This window comes from Chroicocephalus ridibundus, chromosome 1 (assembly GCF_963924245.1).
Source record: "Chroicocephalus ridibundus chromosome 1, bChrRid1.1, whole genome shotgun sequence".
Lineage (NCBI taxonomy): Eukaryota > Metazoa > Chordata > Aves > Charadriiformes > Laridae > Chroicocephalus > Chroicocephalus ridibundus.
In genome coordinates, this window is record NC_086284.1 from 154682032 (window position 1) to 154708328 (window position 26297).

The following is a 26297-nucleotide window of genomic DNA, read 5'->3' on the forward strand; positions in this document are numbered from 1 at the left end:
ATGCTGGGGGTCCCAGAGCTGCACACAGTACTCCAGGTGGGGTCTCACCAGAGCAGAGTAGAGGGGCAGAATCACCTCCCTCGACCTGCTGGCCACACTTTTGATGTAGCCCAGGATGCAGTTGGCTTATCCTGCAAAGAGCATAGGTTTTGGGTTTGTTTAGTATTGACTGTTTATATGGAGGAAGCCAGCAGCACTTCCCTGGTGCCACTTCCAGTGTCTGAAAAAGGGGACCTGGACATGTGCTCCCTTTCCCCCCTGGTGGCCAGACTCCCATGGGAAGGAAACAGAAAACGTGAGCCAAAAGGGAGCTGCATCTCTGATGTTGGCAATCACAGGACCAGGACTGCAGAATACATTGCAGGCTACTCTTACCCCTCATCTGGCCAACCTAAAAATGACGTTATGTGCTACAAGAACCATTTAGAAGGAGCTTTCGTTTTTCTTACATCATATTGAGACTAAATTTTTATACGACTTCGGAAGAGTTCTAACTGTTTAGTCACGAGGATGGCACACAGTCATCTGCTCAGAAAGCAGGTCATAGGGTCAGCGTTGTAGAAGTCACGGAGGAATTTCCACATTGTACAAATCAAAGTAAGATTACTCTTCCTGCAGCAACATACAAAAGCAAACAGAACCTGCCATTGGGCGCATCACCAGCAGCACTGGGCACTCAGCTCAGGCTTTGGAAATTGTGGATCTGCTCCCTGTCCATTGGTGATCTCCAGCAGAATACGCTCTTGTCACATGCCTTGTTTTCCTCATCTTTTGAGTATAATATGATATATATTTGAGTATAATATGATATATAATAAAAGCATCTTTATAATGCTCGCGTTGTAAGGTGTTTTAGCAGATGTCACACTCGTGACAGCTGATTCAGGTGATGCAGAGGAGGGTTCTACCCAGGATTTTGCCTCCTGATTTCATTTCATGTTGCTCTGAAGATGGCAAGTCCTGCCTCCCCAGTGTTCCCATAGGAGCATCCTCCTCCTCCGCTGTAGCCATCCATTAGGTTATCTGCCCCGGGAAAAAAAGCCCTCTCTCCATCAACACTGGTGTTCTCAGCACTTGGAAGGTACCTAGACTGTATCTGTCGTCTCTGGCATGCAGCAGCAGTGTAAAAGAGAGGAAAAGGAATTAATTACTTGGAAAAGGGTGGAATTTGCAAATAGTGGGATACATACTAAAGTTTAACTGCTTTAAACCACCTTTTGGTGCACCTGCTTCTCTTCAGTGACTTTATGTAGAGCTTTTCATTTTAGGTGAAGTGAACCATGCCCAAAGGATGTTTAGACATCTACAACAGATAATGTAAATCTGCAGTCTATGCAGAGCTCTCACTGAAGTGATTTCTACATGAGTGTCTTGGTATCATCATGCTCGATTTATAAGAAAATAGACAGTGTATCAGCAGGAATAAATCAGTGTCTCCACTGAAGTCCATAATGGTCTCTTGCAACATGCCATCACACTTAAGGTTGCAATGTTTTCCCCATTACCAGGGAAAAGCCTCATCTTCTTCTAAACTCAGTTACTCACTGCCATCTCCTGCCAGAGACCTTGCCTCCCACCAGTCTGCTGGAGCTTATCCATCTGACTACGCCCGTCGTGGGAAGAAACACTCCAGGCTCCAGTTTCCGTAGAGGAGTACTAGTCTCTTCCACTGACTCGGCTGGAGCTGGAAAGGGACGGTTCCACACGCTGTCAGGTCCAACCCTTTAATGCTGCTACTTCAATGCTTTAAATGCTTCAACCCTTTAATGCTGGCCTTCGCTAAATGCCAGTGAGCTAGACAAGAGAGCAAGTTCCCCCAGGAACACCAAATGTCAGCACCACCCATTCCCAGTAAAGGAATGCCTGACACACACACATAGTGCCAAGGGAAAGCTCTCTGATTCTGCCCCGAGACACTTGTCTATCATAATACACACCATCTCCTTCCCTTGCTCTGCTCTTCTTTCCAAATTAAATAGGAAGAGAGTTATTTCATACCCCCACCAAAAAAATGTCTTGAAGTCTTGTTCAAATAGAAACATGAGTTGCCTGGGCTGCTTCAAACACTAATTAATGCAACAGAGCTGAAATAAACAGAGGAGAAGTTGTTTATTTTCTAAATAAGTCTAAATTTATTCATTACCCTAGTAAAAAAAAGTTTGGATTACAAGTGTCTGAACAGTATAAAAGTACAAAACAGGTTCCATAGATTTCTAATACATTAATACAAAGTGCATGACTACATACAGTTCATTTTGCATCACTACCGGGAATGGAAGAGGTGGGAGGGAGTAGGGGAAGCAGTTGGCGGTTGAAATCTAGCAATAAATAAATAAATACAGAAGAGATGATCCGTATCAGAGCACATCCTACCACCAATACTGCAGCCTTGGGTGTACAGAATTACTGATGCTGAAAACACAAATTCAAATGAAAGCAGGTGTCTGCAGAAACAGCTAGGACTCTTGCTCAAGCCCTTAGTAGACCTACAACCAACCTAGTTAAGCCGTTATACAAGCAAATACCTATTATATCTACGGTTGGACTCGATGATCTTAAAGGCCTTTTCCAACCTGTATGATTCTATGATTCTGTTTGGTTGCAGATGAAAGCAAGGTAGGCAGCTTTGTCGTCCCTTCAGAATCTCAAGAGAGTTTAGGAAAAGCAAAATAAAACCAACGAAAGCTCTAAGCTGTACGGCTGTGATAAGTCAAAGCCCTGTTTCCCCTGATGTTCTTCCTCTCCAGAGGTTGGCTTACCCAACAGGAGAGAAAAAAAAAAAAAAAAAAAGAAAAAATAAAAGCTTTGAGGGTAGAGGCTCCTCTTAAAACCTGCATATCTTTCCCTACCTATATTTTAATTTGCTAACCATTCCCATTTCAGGAAGTGAGATTACATGGAAATCCAGTCCTAAACCCTACCCACCACAGTATTACGCCCATGACTCTCACAAAAAGGAAAGCTTGTAGCAATCCACTGTAGAATACCCCAAAAAAGTAATAGTAAGAAAAATCCCCCCTCCCCTCCAAAACAGAAACAAACAAAAAAAGCAGAATTCCCAAATTACACGAGTTAAACCTTCATAAAAGGAACACGAAGCAATTGGGAGCTAAAACTGCAGCACACTCTTCCAGGAAGCTGCTTCCACCCTAAAGGCAAAGTGGAGTTTGAAGGAGTGTCACAATGGTTTGCACAGGAGTTTGCCCGGGAATCCATGTGAGAAATACTATCTTTTGATCGTGTATCCAAACAGAGCTGCCGCGATTCAGTACAGCACCGTACTTAGCAGAACTTTTCATAATTTGCAGCAAGTCCAGCATTCACAAAAGCACTGATCTGCTGGTTGTTTAAACAAACAAACAAATAAAACCAAAACCTAAACAGAGAGAAGCACCGCTGGGGAAGGGTTCCAAAAGAGCAATTGTGAATCCAGACCCCAGGCTGCAAACAGATTATATCCCTGGACCAGAGCCTGATTTGCGTAGCAAGGGGTTTGGTTCTTCGTGAGGTCCAAAACCAGCAGGATGTCTGGTCTGTGGTCACATTTTAGCTGCACTGGACCAACAGATAGCAGCTACTCAGTTTTGGCCATCATCTACACTTGGGCATCAAGATGTTTTCTTGGTCCATCTCTAATCACCAGTCAGTTACTACACGAAGCCCAGGGTGTCTGCTTCTGGGTTAAAACAAAGCAGCCTCCCATTTCGCTATGTTCAGTTCTTAGGTAAATCCTCCTCCTTAGCTAAGGAGAAGAGCTCTCCCACCCTTTCTTAAAAGCATTTTACGTTGGGGGCCTTCTCTGATAACTACCACTTGTAGGAGAGATGTCTGCAGTTTACCAGTCTGTGTCACATAGGATGGATGAAATATTTGTCTTTGTTACGTCAGTAGTATAGGGTGAAATCTCCACACCTTTAAAAATATATATTTATATAACTAGAGAGGTGACTTGTAACATTTCTATGTATTAGTTCATCTTATTGACTCATACATGTCTAAGAATGAAATATTTTCTTAGGGATTTAAGGGAAGTTACCAACCAACTTTAAAAAATGCCTTACACCACCGCTTCTTTCAATACAGAAACATGAACTACATATACTTTAATATACAAAACCCCATCCTCAAGTTCACTTGTGAAGCAAGTGGGTGGGGAATATTAGAGGGACAACCTTGCAGCAGCATTCAGCTTTGCTAAGTGTTCCATAGCATCTTAAATATTATGTACAGTCTTTCTGAAAGGATACAAACTGGCTTCGGAGTTTGTGGAATTGTAGCAGTAAAACCCAAAACAGTTCTAGGGAATAGTCTTTTGGCAGCATAGCAGGTGTCCAAAGTGAACAGTCACATTTCTAGTATTTTTCCAGAGAATAAGAGGATCTGTATAACCTTCTGCAGCTATCCACAGAAGTCACCACTCCTCTTGGGTGGAGATTGCTGGAGACTGTGGTCCTTCTTGTTCTGGCTTCTCAGTGGCAGACTTTTTATTGCTACAGCAAGGTTTGAAGAGATGAGTGTCTATGAGGACTTCCCCAAAACGCCCTTTGTAAATAATTCCACAGCAGACCTTTTGCCTGGAAGAAACGGCAGAGAGACAGACAGATACAGTTTGTGTGTTTAGAATATACAGAATTCACAGAAATGCAAAAAAGTTAGTTTGACCCAAGACATTACTTCTAGCCTCTGAGCTGGAGTTTCATAGGAGGGAAAAGGCTGCTCAGAGAGAGAAAACAAGTCTGTGTCTAAATCCACAACACTGCTTTGGGAAAAAAAAGAAGAAGAAAAAAACCCCAAACCCATGTCTATACAAAACTAAGTCTCCCATTTTGCTTCCCAGAGAAGTTTCAGATACACAACTATCTGAGATGAACTAACCTTGACTACGATGCACTTGCAAACACTATTTGAGAGGAGGCAGCAAAGTCACAATTTCAATAGAGCAATTAGTTAAACAAGGGATTGCTGTGTCACAACATGCAATAAAAGATAACAAGCCCATCAGCTCCCAGAAAATCTTGTGGGTTTCCTCCCACTCCAGATTGATTTTTTTTTTTTTTCCCAAATGAATGCCATCACAGGTCAACCAAATCAAATGCTATGTTTTGCTGGCAAGCTGAGCGCACTGTTGTACTTGTCAACACATCACATCTACAGAACACAGTTCTAACACAAGATAACAACAGTCAGGAATATTACCCGTTACTACCAAAACCAAAAATATTTTCCAGCAACTGCATTAATATTTAGGAAACTGGAGGGAGACAGCGAAAAATGTCTTAAATATATGGCATTTCTTTCCAAAGACAAACAGATACTCTCTGTGACTTAAATTATATCCTTAAAACAAATAAATTTCAACAGCAAGAAATTCCCAAAGAAGCAGAATCAAGCACTGTGTACGTGAAGTGAACCGCTATCTGCACAGAGTGCACATTCTGTTGCTTTTTACCTTTTCCAATATGTGAGATCTAAAAAGGAGAAAACTGGTGTTCTGCTGGACCCAGCGTTCATCTCTGTGTCAGACCCATCGTCAGACTGGTTACTGTAACAGGGCGACTGAGCTGGGGAAGCACTCGAAGTGGTGCTATGGGCATCGGAATCTGTAGGGGAAGGAATAAATCCAAGAATCAGGACATGCATCCGGAGACTCATCCTCTCTTCCTGACTTGTAAAAGGTTGCATGCGGATTGGGAACAGAGAGACAGACTTTTTTTAATTAACTAGAAAAACCTAATAACAACCACCCATTTTTGACTTGCCCCTGCCAATTCCAACAGAGAGACTATCTCTCAGCATTTGGCAGGCAGACCTTGGAACTGGAGGGGGTCCTTGGACATTAAGGACTGGAAAGAGGTTCAGGATCAGGATTCAGTTCCTGGCTCTCAAACATAGCCTGTGCAGGCCACACTTTGGACAAGATCCCAGTCCTGCTCTGGAATCACTGGAAGATCCTTGAAGTCAATGGGGATCTGTGCTTCAGACTTAGTACCTTCTCTCTCACTGTAAGTCTCCTTTCTTACCCATTCGGGTGAAGTCTTGCAAAGCTCTTCTCATTAGTGCAATGGGTTAGGTAGTATTGAGCTTCTGCTGGATTGCGACTATGAACTACAAACTCAGTGCAGATGCAGCACACCTTAACAGTGGGTCTACTAGCCGACCTTCTAGTTATCATGTCTAGCACCTACAGTAACACAATAAATAAGGATTCACTATAGCAGGTTGAATGAGGAGATACAAGCTCTTTGGGTCAGGGCCTTTACTGATTCTTTGGAGAGCTTTTCCTTCAGGGCAGGTAGGATAATTGAAAGAGAGAGAGAAGAACAAGTCAGCAACAGTTAAGAAGCCGGAAGGTTTGCTTTGGAAAAACCTAAACTACCGACATATTATTTACAGCATAACTGGCAGATGGCTTTGTTGGAAAGCTATAAATCCAAATTTATTTGAAGAGTCTAAATGCTAGTGGAAAGAAATCACTGAGACTGACAGAGGAAGGTGTAAGGAAACTGTACAGAGGAAACATGGTAGGAATTTAAAGAGGGGGAAAAAACCCTAGGCCAACTAAAAAGCCTGGGCTGAAAGCATGCATGGAAGAAAAAGGCTGACAACTACGTTAGGGGAGGCCAGAGTTTATTGCCAAAATCTCTTTGGATCCACTTACTGTGCCGCTTGAATTCCTTTTGCAGTTTGCTGATTTGATTGCTCTTTATTCTGCTTCCAGACAGAGTTTTCATTTTCTTTGGTTTCAATGTTGTTTTAAGACTGGGTCCAGCCCTGGCATCTACTACCTAGAACACAGAAAACGCATGCATAATACTTCTGCATCATGCCCAGATAATGCCCTAGTCAAGGTACCTGTAATGACTTAGCTGAAGGTGTTCAAAACCAATTTAGTTAAACCGAGGCAGTTCTGTGCACTGACACTCCTACGTTTCATTTAAATCTGGATTGTAAGAGGCTGAGTCTGTAGGAAAAGGCAGCAAACTAGTTTAAAATGCACATTCAGTTAAACTTTTGCCTTCTTCCTATTTTTTAAAAATTCAGTTTAGCAGACGACAGTTGTTTAAGCCAATACAGATTCAATTAAGAGTGTCTGCCAAGCATTTGCCCTGGAGTTTTTTAAAAAAATCATCAATTTAACTTCAGAATAAAGGTAGTGGTAGTAATAACCATAGTTCTGGCTCCCATTACCATCAAGGCTTCCTGAATAAAGATTATAACATACACAAAGAATCCTGATCATCTTCCCAGCCCTAGGCCCAAACTGAATTAGATGTATCAAAACAGAATATAGGAGTGGGAATAGCTGCGAGATATTAGTCATTGTAATTATCTGACTAAACGACACTGATTTATGTGTTGCTTGAGCGAGTCACCTTGATGTTCAAACTATTTAAAAAAAAAAAAAAAAGACTAAAAAAAGAGAGCAACCGATTTTGGAAAGAGGCCAAATTTGAAACGTTTTGAGTGTCATAAGAGACTTTTGGACAAAGTTATGAGCTTGTGAAAACAAGGAATTACAAGGTAAGTTAGGCTGTGGCTCCATCCTGGGCTTGCATAATCACCGTTTGCACGTAAGCCAAATGAAGACAGATAAGAGCCATGTAACAGGAAATACTCCAGGAAGGATTTAGAGATGCTGAGGGTGGGAAGGGAGAGCGTGGAGGAAATAGAAAACCCCAAACCCTTATGAGCACCTCCCCTCTCTAGCAGGATGGACTAAGGCAGAGATGAGTTGGCTCTGGGGTGGAGGAGAATTAAATTACTAACGTGATTCCAGTTCTTTTTGGATCCTGCTGGCAATTTTTTCCATCTTTTCACCAAAAGGACACAGGCATTGCAAATATCTCCTGAGCGGGCCTCATGGAGCCTGGTAAAAACAAAAGCAAAAATCACTTGACAACAGTTAATAAAAGCACCCACACACACTTGATAACATCAAGAAGCATACAAATTGACGTGAAAAAAGGGTTCTCAGGTTCTGTTTTTCAGGCATTACAATTCACCTGAGGCGCTCAAACACTGCCATTTAAAGACCAGAGGTCTCACTTTCAGAAAGCACTCTTCCATATAGAAACAGAAAGAGGTGTAATCTGCCTCCAGAGGGGCACTAAAAACGACAGTCCCATCAGCTTCAATTGATTTTATTTAAAATGAAAGAAAAACAACAAAACAATACATAGTTCCAGTGGGTTGGTTGGTTTGACTGGAGAGGGAGGAGAAATGATCGTATTCCTTAAATGTACATTTGGGAACAGACCTCAGAGATCAGACAAAAGCTTATTCAGCTCTTAACTTTGTCACAGAGCTTCAAGGATGAGTAACAAATACCACCTAACACACTCCTGCATAAGCGTAGGATAAGGTTTCAGAAACAGGATTCACTGGAATGACAGCAACACTCGCTCCCTTTAACGAGCTTTCTTCAGAAATTATCTCTACTGCTAATCCATGCTAAAAGAAATATAGAGGGGATACACTGTAGATTTTTTTGTAGCTATTTAAATGGGAGGACTTTGAAGCATTTATAGATGAATGCGGCAGGCTCAGATAAGCCATTATTTGCTCAGTGTTAAGACTGCATTTTTACCTTGGCAAACGTATTTCAGATAGCACAAGACCAAAGGCCCTGGTCTGGGGGCCCTTGGTCTTGTGCTATCAGAAAAGATCTGAAAAGAACTGCAACCTTCTTTACTGCAGTTAACAAAAAAATAAAATAAAATTGCAACGGGCCTTCACACAGTTTTTTCATTGCCAAGGACAGTAGCCAAGAAATATGACAAGGAAAACTGTAGCACCAAATTTATGTACAAAAATCCATGGTAAATACAAAGCATTATAAAGCTTTGGTTTCGTCCTTTCAACACTTGAAAGGACTGTTTCTAGAAAAAGGGGAGGGAAATATTTCTAAAGATTGCAAAGATTTACATATATGACATTAAGCACTTGAGACAAGAGCAGCAATACTGATATGTATATATAGTTTTCAATATGACGCATGAAATTTCCACTCAGGCCTAAGGTTTTGATGAGAGGTAATCCAACAAGATGGGAAAGAAAAAGCAGAAAATATCTATTGACAACAGAGTTTTTTTCCAGAGGAAATAATTTAATGGAAAACTACAACACAATGAGGAGAAATTCTTATTGCCTTAGAAAAAAAATTTCAGAATAAACCAAGTAACAAATAATTACAAGCTACCACAGAAGAATTGGCTTTGCTGACAGTTCAAGGACACAAATTTAGACAGAATTCCAAAGTTCTTAGGAAGTATTTAAAAAAAGTTAAAAGGTCACAGCAGCTGGTACAAAAAAATCACTGGTATTTATCGTTTTGCTTACCAATGCTTTCAAGTAACATTATGTGCAACATTACCTAACTGGAAAGCTAATTCCTTGATGCTCAGTTTCCATATCAGAATGGGTTTTCAATGAGAAGTTTTAATAACATCTTGATATGTCCTATTTGAACAAAGGCACCAATACCTTACACAAGGTACTACTCCACATAAACCCTGCTGGAACTGCTAAATATTTACCCATCAAGTTTTGTCTAACATTCTTGAATCTTCAGAGACACAGAAAACCTCCATGGACCTGTGCTGTTTACCATCTTGTGTGGGAATTTACACTTCTAAGGAACAGCATCCAGCCCTTCCTGGCCTGGACAGGAAACCTGTGACGAAGCTGAAGCCAGCCTTCCCCCCCGCAACACCTCTGCTAACGTAATTTTTCAATCTCTCAGAGCAAGAGGGACAGCATGTCAGGTTCATAGCTTGGAGATCAACACCATGACGGACCATGATGTTGACTAAAGAAAAAATCTTACCCAAAACAATTCTGGAAGTCCTTTTCATAACGTTTGCTGTCAGTGAAACGAGAACTGGAAGACTTAGCTCTGCAAATACAGCAGCCCTCTATACTCCGATACATCTTCGGTTTGTGAAAGCCAAACATTTTTTCCTTCCAGCTGTAGCCTGTGAAAACAAACAGGAACTAGTGTCACTTATCACTGTTAGATACTGAAAGAAAAAACCTGGGCAATTCACTGGGCAAACCAAAAGTAAATTATAATTCACGATGGGAAACTGCTAGATTAGGCCATAGCTTTATCCTGCATTGCCGCTGAAGAGCAGCTGCACCTAGAATACACTTTCTTATTAAAAAAAATAATTAACAACAGCTGGAATATTAAGCAATACCCAGCAGGACTCGTGACAAGCTCATTTACTGCATAATTCTACTCTAAGGGCACATCTACAACAGCACAACCCAGAGGTGTGAATGCAGCTGACTCGGCTAATGAAAGCCCTGTGTGTGTGGCAAAACAGGCTGCAGGACAGACCGTGTGAACCTGCCCGAGCCCCTGAAGAAGTAGTTGGCAGCTGAACCCTGGGTCACTGGAACTACCGCGTCATCATCACGGGTGTTTGTGGGAAACATCCCTGCCAAACTTTGTCGAAAGTGAGGAGGAGTCATTTTAAATGAGCTGCAGTCATACCTCTAGGCTGTAGGGCAGACATACCTGAAAAGCTGCTCTAAAACCAGCAGGGTGGAGTCCCACCCAGCCCTCCATGGCCCTGTCTGCACTGCGGGACCCAGGAGCACTTCTTGATTCTCAGGCCTGGGTGAGCATCCCAGCCACATCCCAGCTCCGTGTCAGCACAGGCTCAGTTCTCACCCTCCTGCCTTCCCCACCCTGCTTTCCATGGGAAGGAAACCCAGCTAGAAAAGGGCTCGGGGAGCAGGACCTTGGGGCGCATTTCAGTATGCGCCTACCACGCATCCCAGCCACCGTCAGTGATGCCAGAGCAAAAGGTACTCCAGTTACAGGGAAATTGCTTCTTCTTCACCACCAGCTCTGCAAACTCAGCGCCGGCTCAGAAAGCCAAAAGCCGTGCTGCTCTTAAAGGTCTGCCTCCCCTTTTCAGTAACAGCTGGGCTGGGATTTGCCATCAGAGCAGGTAACATACAGCAGAGGTGTTTTCCAGGCAGAAACTTTTAAAGTTAGTTACAAGTGTATTAGTGCCGTCATCAAGACAAAAACCCCTTCAACACATGCTGTCCCCACCACCAAATCAGTTCTCCCTGGGCCCCAGTTACTCCCCAGTGCAGACTGGCACAGCCTGACAGGGCACGAGAAGCTGTCAGAGCAAACAGCTCCCACAGCGCTTCAAAAAACCACACCAACAACTGAGCAAAGTTGGTGCTTTCCTGGCGCTGGGCCTGGACACACAGCAAGTCCTCACAGGCCACACAGCATCTGTCTCACAACACAGGCGGGGACCGTTCCAAGACGTTCTCTTTTAAACAGACCACGGTGCAAGGTCTGCCTCAACCACGCGCTGCAGGGAGCGGGCGGCCACCTCTGCTTATCACACACAAACTGCTCAGAGAGGGGATAGGTCACCGGCTGCAGGAAGCTTCACGAGAACAGGTCCCCCCTGCTGAGAACTTCTGCTTTTAAAAAATTAAAATTAGATGGAGCCACGCAAATAACACAAGAAAGATTTCCCCGTCTTCCCTTTAACTAAAGGCCAAGTCGTTATATTCTTGTAGAAGCCAACAGAAAACTACCACTCCTGCCCACAAATACTACTGAAAGACCGAGTAGCTCAGGCAGGACTTTTGGGAGAGCAGCATCTCCATCACTTGTGGGCTAGTCCGGTGAGAGTGAACTCCCAGTCACTTCTCAGCCCCAGGGACTGACAAGCCTCAGCAACCCAACTTGGGTTACTGGTGAATGTATGTGTCATGGCGATCTGTCCCCAAATCTTCCACCTGCAGGAAGGTAAGGGACGTAATTCTAATATCCCCCAGAGGGACAGAGAAAATTAACCTGAAATCTTCAGTCTACAGCGCCAAGACTTGCCACATCATTACAGCAATATAATCATTTGAAAAGCAGGTTCAGTGAGGTCGAAAATATGCTTCCACAAAATGACCGTACCTAGCATCATGCTTACCTTACTGACAGACAGAGACTTCATATGGGGGAAAAAGATCCCACGTGTTTTTGCAAGATCACAGCAAAAGCTAGTTAACCATCCAAGCCAAGTCACAGTCCTTCATGCTGACGTAAAAATACATCCCCCAAGCCCAGAGGGGAAGATTAGAGCATGGCAGCACTGCAAAATAAATACACACGGTTCCCAGACTCCTGAGAACAACAGAAAAGCAAAACTTTTATCTAATATTGCTGGTGAATACTCTTACACAAAATCCATTAAGGAACTCATATCCAGCTGAAAGTGTACATGTTTACGTTTCAGTCTACAATACAAGGCCACTTGGTGCCCACTGAGGTTGTGTCTCCTTGCAATTACATGTGTCAACACAAACTTGTGTCAAGACACAAGTCAACTCTCCAAAAACCTTGTCTCAACCAAACTCCTTGCCGAGCCTGGGACTCATGCAAGTCCAGAAGATCTCCTTATCATTCAGCTTAGGAGCAAGACAGAGGGTATAGGCCTTTCCTTCACTGTCCCAACTCATGCTGTTTGCCACAGGCTTGAAGGGCTGTATTCCTTTCCTCTTCGTGCACATTTGCAGCACCTACAGATAGGTGCTCACAAGGATGACTGGTGCAAATATCCAGCAAAGTCACCCCAAATGCTGTCAGACTTCTTAGGGGATTCACTGCTCCCTCCATTAGCACAGCACTGGTGTGGAGGCCAAGCGCACTCATAGTCAGTAAAAGAAGGTATCCAACTAGCAACCTGCCAAATGGGCTTGTTCAGTGATGGTTAGACTCAGAACTACTCTCTGCTTCTGCTTGGATTATGTTTTCAGGGACACGTAGCAAACGAATGCACAGCCAAATCAGGTTAGTATCCCTGGACTGTCAAGACAAATAAACAACAGAGTATCTAGACAAACACTTAAAGAGTATGGATTTTGTTTCTTAGCATCTGATGTGCTTCTTCAAGAGACAGTCTCTTGAGGACACTGTGTCTAACAAGCCACTGGAGATCCAACAGCATATTCACCTCGGAATTTTCAACTACCAAACAGCAATTTTAGATTTTGTTTGACTACCACAATGTTAAGTCTGTGGTCTGGTGCTTTTCTTTAGAAAGTCAAAGACTAATTAATTGCAGACTCAAGGTTCATCAGTACTGCAAAACTTAAGCAGCAAGAACATCTTGACTGTTACAGGGCGAGACACAAAACTGATATCAACAATGTGATTTACTTTCTAACCCGTTTTCTTCCAGAAATACAGATGCTGATGAGATGATCTCTGGCAACAGTTGGTATTTATACCACAGTAGAACAAGATGCATGTTTTACACTTAATATTGATTGGCATCAGACACATATATTCTGAAAATATTTTGTTTTGCATCGTTGCTGCCATTCTCACAGGAGCAGCCTTTCAACAACATCTTTCAATAGAAGGGAAACTAGTGCCATCTGTTTCCCACTTGATGAATGGTCAGCGACGGTATTACCATATATCATGCCTGAATGGGGAAAAGCTAGTAGCAAAACCACAAGTAAAACAGATTTCTCTGACAACTGCATCGAAGTGCAGTTATAAATGGAAGGCGTCAGTCCAGTTACACATTTAATCCTAAACAGTTGCCATTTGACCATTATACGCTAAATATTCGGTCAGCTGGAGAGCTTAATAGCTAACGTAAAGCATTTGAGTCTAGAAGTACTACTTATCAGCACTGCTAAACTTAAAGCTCTCTGTCTCAGCTTCCATTCTAAACCATAATTGCGTGTCTAGTGCTAGAGTTGACACTACATTTCTATAGACTTAAGTGTACTTAAAAGTACACATGACTGTGCCCTTTAAAAGGTTTAACAGGAAAGCTTTGCAATTTAGATCTCAAATTAGAACCAGGGAGCTAGACTGCCAACTACCATAACGCCTGAATCTCAGCTGTGCAGGTCTAATCATGTGAAATTTGGGATAGATAAAAAGATGGCAAGTGGAAATAAAGTAACTTCCATAGAGGTTAAAAAGCATTACACAAGATATTTTTGCCAAATTTAATCATGTTATCATTTGCCATATATCAGCACGTTATTAAAATATATGATGTCTTTTAAATCAGCAGTTGCACAGAAGTGAAAGGGACAGCTCACCAGCAAAGGATCAGAAATCCTAGTGGAGCCTATTTGTCATTCTGCAGAAATGGAGATTTACCTGCACTAGCAGGGGAGCAGTATTCCCCCACATCAGGGGAAAAGTGGTCCTCCTCCTCCCTGGGCTCCCTGCAAAAGGAGAAGTTGCTATTCCCCTGAGTTCTGCTTTAAACAACTGCTTTAGCAACTCGAATGGACTCAGAAAAGACTGCAGGAAAAAGCGCTCTCCGTCCCTCTGCCCTCTCGCTTTTGGAAGAGTGGCATCAAAAATAGAGACCTGTCTTGCAAAAAAATTTGGAGTCAAGCAGAGAACAGTAAAGTAGGTGGGAAATAAAAAAGAAACCACCCCACACCCAGCTTATTACATTTGTGAAAGGCTGGTACAAACCAGCATGCATCATACATGTGTGAAAATGGTTTCGCGCTTTCATTACCTGTCAGGACTAGAATTCGGTGCCTTAGTTTTCTTCGCAACATTTAATAGGATGATCTAAATTAAAAGGAGCTATTGCTTCAGATGCTCATTAAGTTTTCAAGTTAGGAAGGAACTTCTGAACTCTTTTACATTTTAAAATAAGGAAAGCTGAGCCACTTTCATTTGCTTTTCCAGATTCCTTCTGCATTCTTTCTGATCACCCAAGAAGAATGAAAATCCTTTATAATAGAAAGGAAGGAATTCCTAGAAGGCAGGCATGTCTCCCTTTGTAACACAATTATCAGGCCAGTCGGAAGGCACATGCTCACCTGCTTCTTGCAAAGCTGAAAGAGAAACATTCCCTAGGGCTATGGGAGAGCAGAGGGATGCCAGTCCAACTACTCAATACCTTCCCCTCTTCCCATCTCCTCACTCTGACCCGGGATCATCCACCCTCTGTGCAACCCAAAACTGCCAGTACATCATTAGAGAGAAGAACTTCTGCAAATAATTTGATTTCCCCTTCTGCGTACAAAACAGCTTTGGCACAGACTCCCTGAAGTTGGGCTACAGAAAAAATACGACCTAGCCTGCATACTTTGATGCAGCTGGTTCCTGTCAGTAAAAATCACACAATGCTCATCTCTACAGCATTTAATCGGAACTAAGAAACATAGCCAAAATGGTACATTTATTTTTAATTTTAAAGGAAAAGAAACAGATGCCTTTATATAGAAGGAATATATGTGCTCTGGCTTTTACATCTGCAAGTGCATACACCCAGGCACATGCACACACACGAAAAACGCTTCCAGAGCTGTCTATGGCGCCAGAAGCAGAGTTGCTTGTCTCACTAATAAATTCTTGGGCCTGTCCTTCTGCTGAAGTAAACTGCAATACTTCTACTGAAAATCAACTGGAGGACAGAGAATTGTACATCAACGGAGGAGCTGATCTGTATCAGAGACTCAATGTAAACATACCTCCCCCCTGAGTTTACATGCTGCTAAAAGAAACTTTGGAATAGAAGTTAAAATTGGACCCCAGAAAACCATATTTTAATACTCCAAGGAAGTCAGAGACCAGGCTAACCAGAGTCATCTGAAAATACAACTTCAGCCTTTGCAAAAACATTTTTTACACTGGCATCTGTCCTTATAGCTCAAAACATGGTGACTCATTTCCAACAAGCAGAACCTTAGAATTGTGCATGCTGCACACTCTTCTGGTCCCCTACATCCTCAGATTTTCCTTCCACTTCCCTTCCTCTCTCCACCCAAAGCAACGTTACTTGGAGGAAAGCTGTATTTGCCTACTACAGCCCAGGCACATCTGAATGAAACTGTGGAGTTTTCACTTGACAAGTTGAGCAAAACCAGTAAAAGGTCAGAACTACATCTTCAGGAATCTTTCCTCTGCCAAAATAAGTAACTCACTCTCTTGCTGGTAGTTGTCTGCAGCTACCGGTGTGCACACACAGTGCTATCTTAGCACACCAGATGCAATTGGCAGCAACCACCAAGCACACGTCAAAAATCAAAATGGACATTTCTTTCCCGTGTTTGAGCCTCCACAGCATCCTGGCTGGGTCACAGGCTGTTCTGAGTCAAGTTTTCAGAAGCAGTCAGGTGACAAAGGAGCCTACTTACCTGCTGATCTTCAGTGGGAAATACGCACCTAACCCATTTAGGTTAACCTAATATATAAATAAGCACCTAACCCCAAAAAAGTGAAAGGCTAAGCCACCTGGGTGTTCCTCTAAACTGCCATGTGGTTAGTGCTCCAGAAGGGATAGGCGAAAGCATGAAAACAGTAATCAGTAAAATTTGCATAGGGGAAAAAAAAAAAATTCCAAACCCATCCCACCTGTAGACATTCCTTCTTAAAAGAGGACTTCCCCTCTGAAACTCCTATTGCATAACTAACACCATGCTCAACCCCATCAGGAGCCCTGCAAGGAAAACTTGGGATGTTCTCAAGCAAGCGCTGGAGTTCAGTCTGCGATGCCTATCTCAGCACAGTCACTGCAGCTGTTACGATGCTGCTTGCAACCACCTGCTACTGAAAAAGCATCATACACACTTAAGATCATGAGACACTGAACAGTTTTGGTTTGTTATGCTTTGGTGCTTTTTTTTCCCCTTTTAGAGGGTAACATACCTGATGGGGAGTTGAACAGAAGTAGTAGTAATTATTTGGCAGAATAGCTGAAGTGACTTCATTAAAAAGGATACATTTCCATGTCCTGAAGTAATATTACTGGTCATTTCACTTGGACTTTGGACTGAGCACGTTCTACAGAAATGCAAAGGCTTGAGTCATGAAATGGAGTCCCACCCATGCATTCTGCTTAACCACTCAGTTTTCAAGCCCCAGCTCCCTAGCTACTGCTTTCTGTTAAAAACTAAGTGCTACAAGGGGTGCAAGTCTGAAGGAGAAGCTGGTTGTCAGGTTGGACTGTGTATGTCGTTCATCACATTATGAAAGAGCTACGAAGCATCAGGTGTTCAGAATCAATGCAAAGCAGAGAGTTTGGTAACAGAAAGAGCTGTTCAGCATCAGTAAGACAGCAAACCGTCAGTTTTAATGTTGTTTACTTTTAACCTGTGTGAATTTATCAGCTCCTTTAACATCCTCTTCTACTAAGAAGTCAGTGATGTTTTCTTTTTAAAAGAAAGATTGCAAACATAGGTAATTAGCTTCTCTTTGAGAATCTCCCAGCTGGGAGAGAAGAAGCAAGGAGGAATTTTTCCCAGAGGCTCTGGCACTCAATCCCACCTACTTTCAGTGGGAGCTGGATGCTGCATGCCTGTGGGTGTGTTTGAAAATCCCACGGATTGTTATTTGCCGATTCTCTACCACGGACTCAAGAAACCTGGAATTTACCTGGGTGCCAAAGGAGTTCAGTGTCCACTGGTGTCAGCAGAGAGGCCTCCAGTTCACTGACTGCCCCTACGCTGCAGAGTGCGTGCAATCTTTTTCTCTTTTTTTAAAAAAAAGCTGTAAACTACACAGTGAAATCTGGCTACGTGCAGGCTGGGGAGAAGGGGGTTTCCACAGCACACACCTCACACATGGCTGGCAGAAACAGCTCACCTTTGAAAGCAAGCACACAGTGGTAAAGGGGTTTGCTGAGGAACCGTCACCCTCCTGGCGTGCCTCATAAAAAGGGGTAAACAGATGTCTCCATGGCTGTCAACCTACCACCTTCCACCAGTGCCAAATTAAAATTCAAAACGAAAAAAGAGCACGTTGCAGTCAGCTTGTGTTCAAGGATGTTGCTCGGCCTCCAACGCAAACACGATGCTGTTGAAGTTCTGGGCTCAGTTCAGGACACTGGGCTTTCTCCTCTCCCCACCCACGAGGGGACGGTGGCAGCGGCCCTGCGACACACGTGCTTTGGGCACACAGCAGCAGGTTGAGGAGCAGCATCCTGCACCAGCTGCCTACGGAACTACAGCAGCTCTAAACTTTTTTTGCCATTGTGATGTAATCATTGAATAATTCGGGTCCAAGGGACTGACCGACAGCAGCCTGGCGGGGGCAAGGCTCTTTCTCGGATGAACCGGGGCCATTCCCGCCAGGAGAGAGCCGCCGGCGGAGCTGGGGGAGCCCCGGGGCTGGCAGGATTCAGCCCTGCTCGCTGCGCCGAGGCATAAGGCGAGCAAACAACAGGTTTGGCAGGTCTCTTTAAATCCCTTTAGCTACACGCATCCGGAAGGAGACGGCAACTTTTATCCCATGAAAGGGAGAGCGCGCGACTGGGAAGCGCTTCCCGGGCGCAAAACTGCGAGGTTTGTTTTTTTTTTTTTTTTAAATAAATAAGAGTGATAAAAGATGCCCGACAAGGTAGAGGCTGGCCGCGCCGCTCCCGGGACAGGCGCAGTGCGGGAGGCGGCGGCCGCTTTCCGCCGCGCACCGCGTGGCAAGCGCCGGTGCCGGCCCCGCTCCCGCCCGTTACCGCCGGCGGGGCGGCGGGCTCGCTCGGCGGCTGGGGGTGGCGAGGGGGGGGCTGCGGCGGGCGGAGGCGAGGCAGCGCCGGGAACAAAAGACACCCCCCAACCCCCCCCCCCCGCCCGCCCTCTCCTCCCCGGGGGCGGACGACCTACTTTCGCGGGCAGCCCCGCCGGTCAGGTGGAGCCGCGGGTGGACACAAGCGGGTGGACCCGGCCCCCCCGTCCCCAGGGCTGCCGAGCGTTCAACTTGCTCGAAAAGCGAATAAAGATTTTTTTATCAAAAAAAAAAAAAAAACCCAAAACAAATTAAAAAGCACAGGAAGGGGAAGGCGGCGCGCCGGGGAGGAAAGCCCCGAGGTGGGCGCTGCGAGGCGGCCCCCGCGCTGCAAACGCCGCCCCACCACGCGGTCTCGGTGCTGCCGCCCCAACCGCCGCGGACGGGAGTTGGGGGGGGGTGTGGGGGGGGGGAAGCGGGGGTCGAGCCGCTGCAACCCCGCCGGGCACCTCGACCCCCTGCCCCGGCGGGGTGGCGGCCGCCTCCCGCCCCCCCGCCGCCCCCGGTCCCGTCCCTGGTTCCTCATGGCTCGGCCCTGACGTAATTCAAACATGGCAACAGTTGCACTTCAAAGGGCCGTGGCAGACCTCCCAGCGACGCGGGGGCGACACGGACACACACGTACACCCCCTTTTCCTTCCCCCGGGACCCCCGACGCTGCGTCAGCCCCCGGGGCGACCGTCGGGTCTCGCCCGCCCGCCCTTTACGCACCAGCGTGGGAGCGCGCGTGCATCCAAACTTTCACCGAAGTCCTCCAAAACCTGCAGCCGGCCGCTAAATAAAAAAAAAAAAAAACCCAAAACCCACCGTGGAACAAGTTTTACCCCACGCACACACGCGACTTGGGGAGGAGGGGGGGGGGTGTGCGCGCTGAGCTCCCACCCCACGCGTGGACGAGCGCTTTGCCTCCCAACGCGGGGGGGTGCGTGTGTGTGTGTGGAGAGGTGGGGGGAAGCACATGCGAGCCCTTTGTTTTCTCCCCGCAGCCGGGCGCTGCCTACGTGCCGCGCCGGGGACACGCCGCCCGGGTGGTAAAACTCCGGGAGCGACTTTCACGACACGTGGGGCACGGTGATGCCCGCCATCCCTCCCTCGCCCCCGTCCGGGGGCGAGGGAGGGATGGCGGGCATCACCGTGCCCCCCCTCCCCCCACCAACCCCGAACTTCTGAGCGCCGGTGCTACAGGTGTGCGATGCGGGGCACGGCCACGCCGCCCCGTTTTTCCCTAACCCGCTCCGCGGCTTTTGGAGTGAAATCGCCGGGAACCCGGCCGCGCTTCCTTCCCCCAGATTTGGGGATTTAATCGTTATTTTGAAGGGGGAAAGGGAAGGAGAAGTGGGGGGGGGGGGAGAAGTCAAGAGTTGCCGGGACGGGTCTGCGACAACGCGGGAGGAGTTTCTCCCTGCCCGCACCTCCTTGAAAACTCCGCTGATTGAAGAAAGAAAAAAAAAAAAGGGGGGGGGGGGGGGAAACACCGCACACGGGAACCACGCGTGTCAAAAGTGTTTCAAGGCGGCAAAGTCTCCTCACCGCGGCAGAGCCCGAGACCGGCTCCGCGATTAACTCGCGTTTAACAGAAACCACCGCCTGCTGCAAAAAAAAAAAAAAAAAAAAAAAAAAAAAACCACACACAAAACCCCCAAAACAACAAAAAACCCCCCACAAAACAAACCCAAACCCCCAGCAACACACACCGAAAAGAAAAAAAAAAACAAAAAAAACAAAAAACGGTTTAAGCCCCCCGCTCCCCCTCGCCTGGACTTTTCTTTCCTTTCCTTTCGCTCTCCGCCCCCCCTCAAACAGAAAGAAAATAAATAAATGAAAATAAATCACTCACCGCTCTGCTGCGCCCACCAACAAACGTGCGGTGCGCGGCGAAGCCCCGCCGCTGCGCGCGCTGCCTGCCTGCCTGCCTGCCCGCGCGAGCCTTCACGCTCACGCCCCCCCCTTCCTCACTCCCTCCTCCTCCTCCTCCCCGCCCTCCCCTCAGCGCTCGCCGCTCTGCGCATGCGCCGTTCCCACGGCCCCATTCTCCTCAATCAAGTCCTCTCGCTTTCGCGCGCCCCATTGTCCTTTTAAGGGAGAAAGGGCCGCGCGGGAAGCCGGGGAAGGAGGGGCGGTGCTGCCCATTGTGACGGCGGAGGTGACTTCACGCACGCGGCTCGCTCCCCCCATCCCGCCCCCGGTGGGCGGGTCCGTGCCGGGCACCTGCCTTCCCCCGGGCGGGGCTTGTCGTCGCCACCACCTCCCTCCCTCCCTCCCTCCCTCCCTCCCTCCGTGCCGCCAGCATCAGGCGCCCCGCAGCGCGCGAAAGGCAGCGCCGCGCAACGTCAGCGCCGCGCAACGTCAGCGCCGCGCAACGTCAGCGCCGCGCAACGTCAGCGCCGCGCAACGTCAGCGCCGCGCAACGTCAGCGCCGTGACGGCACCTCCTCTGCGCGTGCCGCCGCCGGTTTTCACGGCGGCCGCTGGCGCTATAGCCGGGTGGGCCCGGGGGGCGGGAGGTCACGGCCTCCGGCAGTGATGGACAAAGGTGTTTTGAGCGTTTTCGCGTGGTTTTTTTTGGGGGTTGGTTTTTTTTTTTTCCCACGTAGGGCTCATTCTAACGCACGTTAAAACTCATCAGCGGCTCGCGTAATTTTTTCCTGCTGCGTCAGAAACGAGCGATTTAAAAATTCGCATCGTCGCAGCCTCTTTGTGCGATTCAGGGAGAGACGCTTCACCAAACGGCTGGTGGGTTACGTCTTTGAAACGCATCTCCTTTAAAATCTAGCCATGCCAGAAGGATGAGCGTGTGATGTACAAGGTAACGCTTAAGGCAGTTATGACGTAGCACCATCAGCCTGTAACTGAAATGAAGCCGCAAGCTGCTCCATCCCTGGTTTGCGCTCGAACCCAGCCCGAATGTTGAATGCCGCCTTTTCAACTATTTAACAGGTAAAAAAGTTTCCCACAGAATCGACAGCAGCTCAGGCACAGTGTGCGGTTGCTGTGGAATACTCTAGAATACTACAATAACGGGGATATATAATAATACGTATACATGCAAATAATAATTTCTGTAGCAAATTATTTTACCCTGATAGTGAGCTTTTTTGGTCCAATCCTAATTTGGGCACAGATTTAGCAACTCGCCAAGAACGCTGGCTGAAATGATGCTTTTGCTCCCAGGAGCAGCACTAGGTGATGATCCCGGGGGGGTTCTCCTTACCTCGGCCTGAGCACCTCACACCATCTCCCCTTGCTTGTGAATCCTTGGTAATTAATTCTATGCTGTATCCTTCCTCGGTGCTGCAAAACCTGTTAATTTGGGCACAAAGCGCAGGAGGGTTTCTCACAAGGAAGTCTCCAGGTCTATCTGTCGGGTAGTTTTGGGTTGGTTTGTGTTTTTTTTTTTTAAATGATCACAGAATTGCCCAGGTTGGAAGGGACCTTTCAGATCATCTAGTCCAACCATCAACCTAACTCTTGGCAAAAACCATCACTAAACCATATCTCTAAGCACTATGTCTACCCGTCTTTTAAAAACCTCCAGGGATGGTGCCTCAACCACCTCCCTGGGCAGCCTGTTCCAATGCTTAATAACCTTTTTGCTGTAAAAATTTTTCCTAATATCCAGTCTAAACCTCCCCTGGCACAACTGGTGATGATGGCGTGCTGTTTTTGTTACCTCTGCTTCCTTCCAGACACAGCCAAACCAAATTGCATTCAACTTGTGAGACACGAGTGTAGCTAATGCTGAATAATTTCTCAGAATACATATACATAAATTTACTGGTTTTAACTAGTCTAGGGAACTCTACCAGCAACTCTACCAGTTTGCGTATCATTTATGTCTGGTTTTATCTGTCGCTTTCTTTTTTGGTCTGAAGGAGTGATTCTCCCAGATTTTCTCCCCTTAGTTTCCCTTCTTTTCTCCGCACTCCTCAAGACTCCTCAGTGACATTCCTTGTAGTCCAGTGCCACCTAGTACAGTATTTAAATCCCCAAATGAGAATGAAATGGCATTTGCAAGGAGAATCCTCATAGAGGTACCAAGCAACGTGCTGCCTCTCAGCACCCAGCTGAACAAAACTGGTCTCCTGGTGACTGTCAGTTGCTGCCTTCCCTTTACCACCACGCTGAACACAAACAAGATGGCTTTGATTGCCTGCAAACCAGGGTCAGGGCAAGTGCTGGAGTATTTATTTCACAGCTTTATGTCTTTACGCTCCAAATCTCGTGCAAGCCCCAAAGCTCTGTGGAGAACACAGGTTTCTAACTTCCAATAATGAATGCAGTTAATGCTTTAACTTGGGGAGGATTTGAGGTTTCCAAATGCGGTACTGCTCTGGCCTGCAAACAGCTCGGCCGTTCCTGCCCTCTCAGAGGAAAACAACTTCTATCCACAGAAGTCCAAATGGCAACGCGTGAGTGAAAAACATGGTCAAACCCTTCATTTCTGAAACATGTCTAGTTTCCTTGAAGCATTTGCTGGTGACATTTCCGGACTACCCTATAACTCGACGGTGGTTTGAGTTTTCATCCAGCTTGCAAATAAATAAAAGGCACTTAAATAGATAATGAGCTTTCTTCAAAGTTCCTCTAGCCCCTTCCCCTCAAGCAAGCCACTTGTGCTCCGCACACCATCAGAGGAACACCTTGTCTGACCTCACTGTGTGGAAAGAGGGTGATGAAAAATAGCCCCAAACTTGGGACGAGTCTAAGGAGTTTAATTTGGAAAACACAGACATCTGAAACTACGCCCGTGCCTTTACGCTACAGGTAAAGCCTCATTTGACAAGGCTCTGTTTTAAAAAATTAAGCATCTTCCTTTCTACTCAGAGCTTGGTATAAAGGAGGAATATGGGATTTCACAGAGATCGCAGGTGATGTGGAATACGAGCTTTAGACCAGGGGATTTGTTCTCATCCAGGTCAGTTCTAAAAAAACATTTAAGAATGCATGTGGTCTCTGGAAAACTAATGGGACCGTTGCTGCATTGCAGTTAAACTGGTACCTTTCCTGGGTGGGATCTTAATTATTTTATCTGAGGAGCTAAATTATGTCAATGGTGTAATAATAAAGCTAACCACAAGGGGTTTTTAAATAAAAAACACACATGTATCATGAATGCTGAGGCAGAGGCGCTAACACAGAGGAAAAGTAGGGCATTTGCCAGCTAAGACATCTGATCCTATTGTGTTATTTTTCAATATTAATGAATAAGTAAACACAAATAGGCGGCTTGTTGTTAGGTGAAGAGCAGCTGTCAAAACTAAACCCAGGCAGCTGTTCCTGTTTTGAGATTTCACTGTAAATTGTTTTTTACAACTTGAGTAATTTGAAAGTTGCTTTATTGCCTGGCCAAAGGATTTTGAAAAAAATTACAGGACTTGTTTCAGGAAAAAAAAAGTGTTGATTGACTTTCAGTTGTAAATAAGTTTTTGCCAAGGAGTACAATTTCAGAGGGAGAAATCGTCAACGGATCAGTTCTTTATTTTCTTTAGCTCCTGCTTGCACCAGTTGTCCATATAAGTAGCAGCATATTAATTTTTTGAAGGTGCAAATGCTCACAGAACTGATAGTTTAAAGCAAACAGGTTAAGAAAGAAATGTGATTTTTCCCTCGGTTTTATGTTTTAGGCCAAATGACAGATGGCTACAAATAAACAGCAACAGCAAAGTTTGATGATAACAGATATTATGATATTCATGCTGCCAGAATGAAGTACTCAAGTTACATGGCTCAGCGAGACAGGACCCCGAACTGCTTTACTTCTAGGGATGAGGCAGATAATTTATAGCCCAGCCTAAGTAAGAAAGCCATCAGGGCTTAACAGAGAATAATAACCTTTCTGAAGAGTTTTTAATTGGTATTTCAAATTCCTCAAGAGGAAGATAATTCTTTTAAATTCTTAAGGATTGCTCAAATTCTATAGCAAAATAATTTTCTCTTACTGCTTAGACACCTATAGTGCAGATTCTCAAGTGCTACTCCTTTCTTTGCGGCACTATTGCTTTCATCCCTATTAAAGCCAATAAGACCATTCTATGACGATTTATATTAAGGCGATTTGAAGACACCATTAAGAAGATCAGTCCGCTCTGCCTGCCAGGCTGCTTCCTGTCAAGAAAGTTATCCCCCCTCATTCTGTCATTTGGGGCAGTTCTGAAAATGGAGTCCAAAAATTTGGAAACCCAAGAGGGATCTCTCCTCTGAATTGAGACCCTCATCTTTTTCAACAGCCTGGGGAGAAGTTCCAGATTTTATATTAACAAAGTCAGAGTAATCTTTCGGGAAGAGAAAGTTATGAACTGCTTTGGAGAGTGTTGTGTAGGCTTGGACTCACATGGGACCATTTAGGGGACAGAATTTGCTCTTTGAAGCTTCTTACTGAACCTAAGACTCCTGACCAAGCGCATCCATCTCCTTAACCCTCGTTGCCATAGCATGGTCCTCAACGCAGACACGGCTGGCTGGCAAAGAGAGAAAAGCAAGGGTAGCTAGTTGGGAGGGCATCCGTGGTGGCTAGACAGCAACGTTTCATTGTGACAGGCTTTTTCTCTTGACCTCTTTCTCAACAGGAATCAAACAGGTAAATAGGAGTGCCTGGGAATAGAAAGACCTAGGGAAGTTAATTGATTTTTGCTGTGTCTTGGGAACAAGGTCATATCCTGATGCCTGAAATCCTCTACTAGGGAACAGCCAGCGTGGGGTGGGGGGGAACAGGACTCACTGGGGGAGCTGCCAGGAGGGATTTTGTTACAGGTGTAGGTACTCCAGGCTCATCCCCAGAACTCTGCTAAATAAGACCAAGCAACCTGAGGCAGTGTCTTTGCAGGTTAAAGCTTCACCCATCACCATTCTTTCTTTGGAGATTTTCTAGCCTACAGGTCTGTTCTCAGTGACGCTGCTTTTTAATCTACAGTACCAGCAGACAGAACAAAGCTCCATAGGTTCCCTTTTCAGGGGAAAAAAAAAAACCAACACAAAAACGGTATTCTTAGATTAAGGAGGAGCTAGCTGAAAAATGAGATCAACATAACACTGAGATAGCCCTAGGAAGGGGAAAAGGCACTTTAAGGAGGTGACAGAATTTCAGATCTAAGACTTTGACTGCAGGGAGCCATAGAAACTATGGAGAAAATACATCTGTGGGTAGAGATTTTACTCAGCCAAAGCAAGGCAGAGGACAGTGATACCTCACTGAGCTGAAGTACAAGTGACTGGTCATATGAGGGGGATAGCATCTTGCTGACCTTATGGCCAAGCTGCCGAAGACAGATACAGCCTTTACAAGTCTTCTGGCGAGGAAGAAGATCTGTGGGAAGACTTGGCTAACCAAGGGAAGGAGGCAGTGGGAGGAGATGGTCCCTGAAGGAAATCTGCAGAACCTGGAGTCCCAATCACAAGCTTTGAACAAGCAGCCAAGAACCAAATGGAAATCTACCACCGAGATCTGGAGGGAGGAGCTGGAGGCAAAAATTTTTGCAAAGGCAAGAGGGAATGGAGTTGGCCAACAAAGCCACCACATTACACAGATAACTTCAGATAGCTTAATTGGATTGAATCAGCTAATTGGACTGCAACAAATCAACCAAATTTGACGCTTAACATCCTCTAAAAAACAAGCCAAGGGCAGATAGAGGAAAAGAGCAGGCAGGGAGAAAGCAGCATGAAGGGAAGAGGCAGTGGTGAGGCTGTAGGATACATCCTCCCTCCTCAGGGCAGAGGCATCCCATTCTGAAAAAGGTGAAAGACTTTCAGGGAGAAGTCTTCACTCACAAAACCAC

The 26297-nt window shown here is 45.6% G+C and overlaps 1 protein-coding gene across 2 annotated transcripts; it reads right to left on the minus strand.

The window, feature by feature from the left end:
- Positions 1–2137: 2137 nt before the first annotated feature.
- On the minus strand, positions 2138–20465 carry SINHCAF (SIN3-HDAC complex associated factor). Of its 2 annotated transcripts, none has more exons than XM_063323284.1 (6): positions 20361–20465; positions 9827–9974; positions 7768–7867; positions 6659–6785; positions 5450–5600; positions 2138–4574 (listed from the first exon to the last, which is right to left on the minus strand). In XM_063323284.1, exons 2-6 carry the CDS (start codon positions 9952–9954, stop codon positions 4412–4414), a joined length of 669 nt encoding a protein of 222 aa, XP_063179354.1. In that variant the 5' UTR covers positions 9955–9974; positions 20361–20465; the 3' UTR covers positions 2138–4411. The 2 variants fall into 2 exon arrangements, with proteins under 2 accessions (XP_063179354.1, XP_063179364.1); XM_063323294.1 differs by lacking the exon at positions 20361–20465 and adding an exon at positions 11964–12092.
- Between the last annotated feature and the right edge of the window lie 5832 nt (positions 20466–26297).

Excerpts from the sequence above, each read along its gene's own strand:
- SINHCAF (XM_063323284.1), bottom strand. The coding sequence starts at position 9,954 with ATGTTTGGCTTTCACAAACCGAAGATGTATCGGAGTATAGAGGGCTGC. Across the intron at positions 6,786-7,767 it reads CCAAAAAGAACTGGAATCAC|GTAGTAGATGCCAGGGCTGG; the intron begins GTTAGTAATTTA and ends TCTGTGTTCTAG. Across the intron at positions 5,601-6,658 it reads AAAGGAATTCAAGCGGCACA|ATTCCGATGCCCATAGCACC; the intron begins GTAAGTGGATCC and ends CTTCCCCTACAG.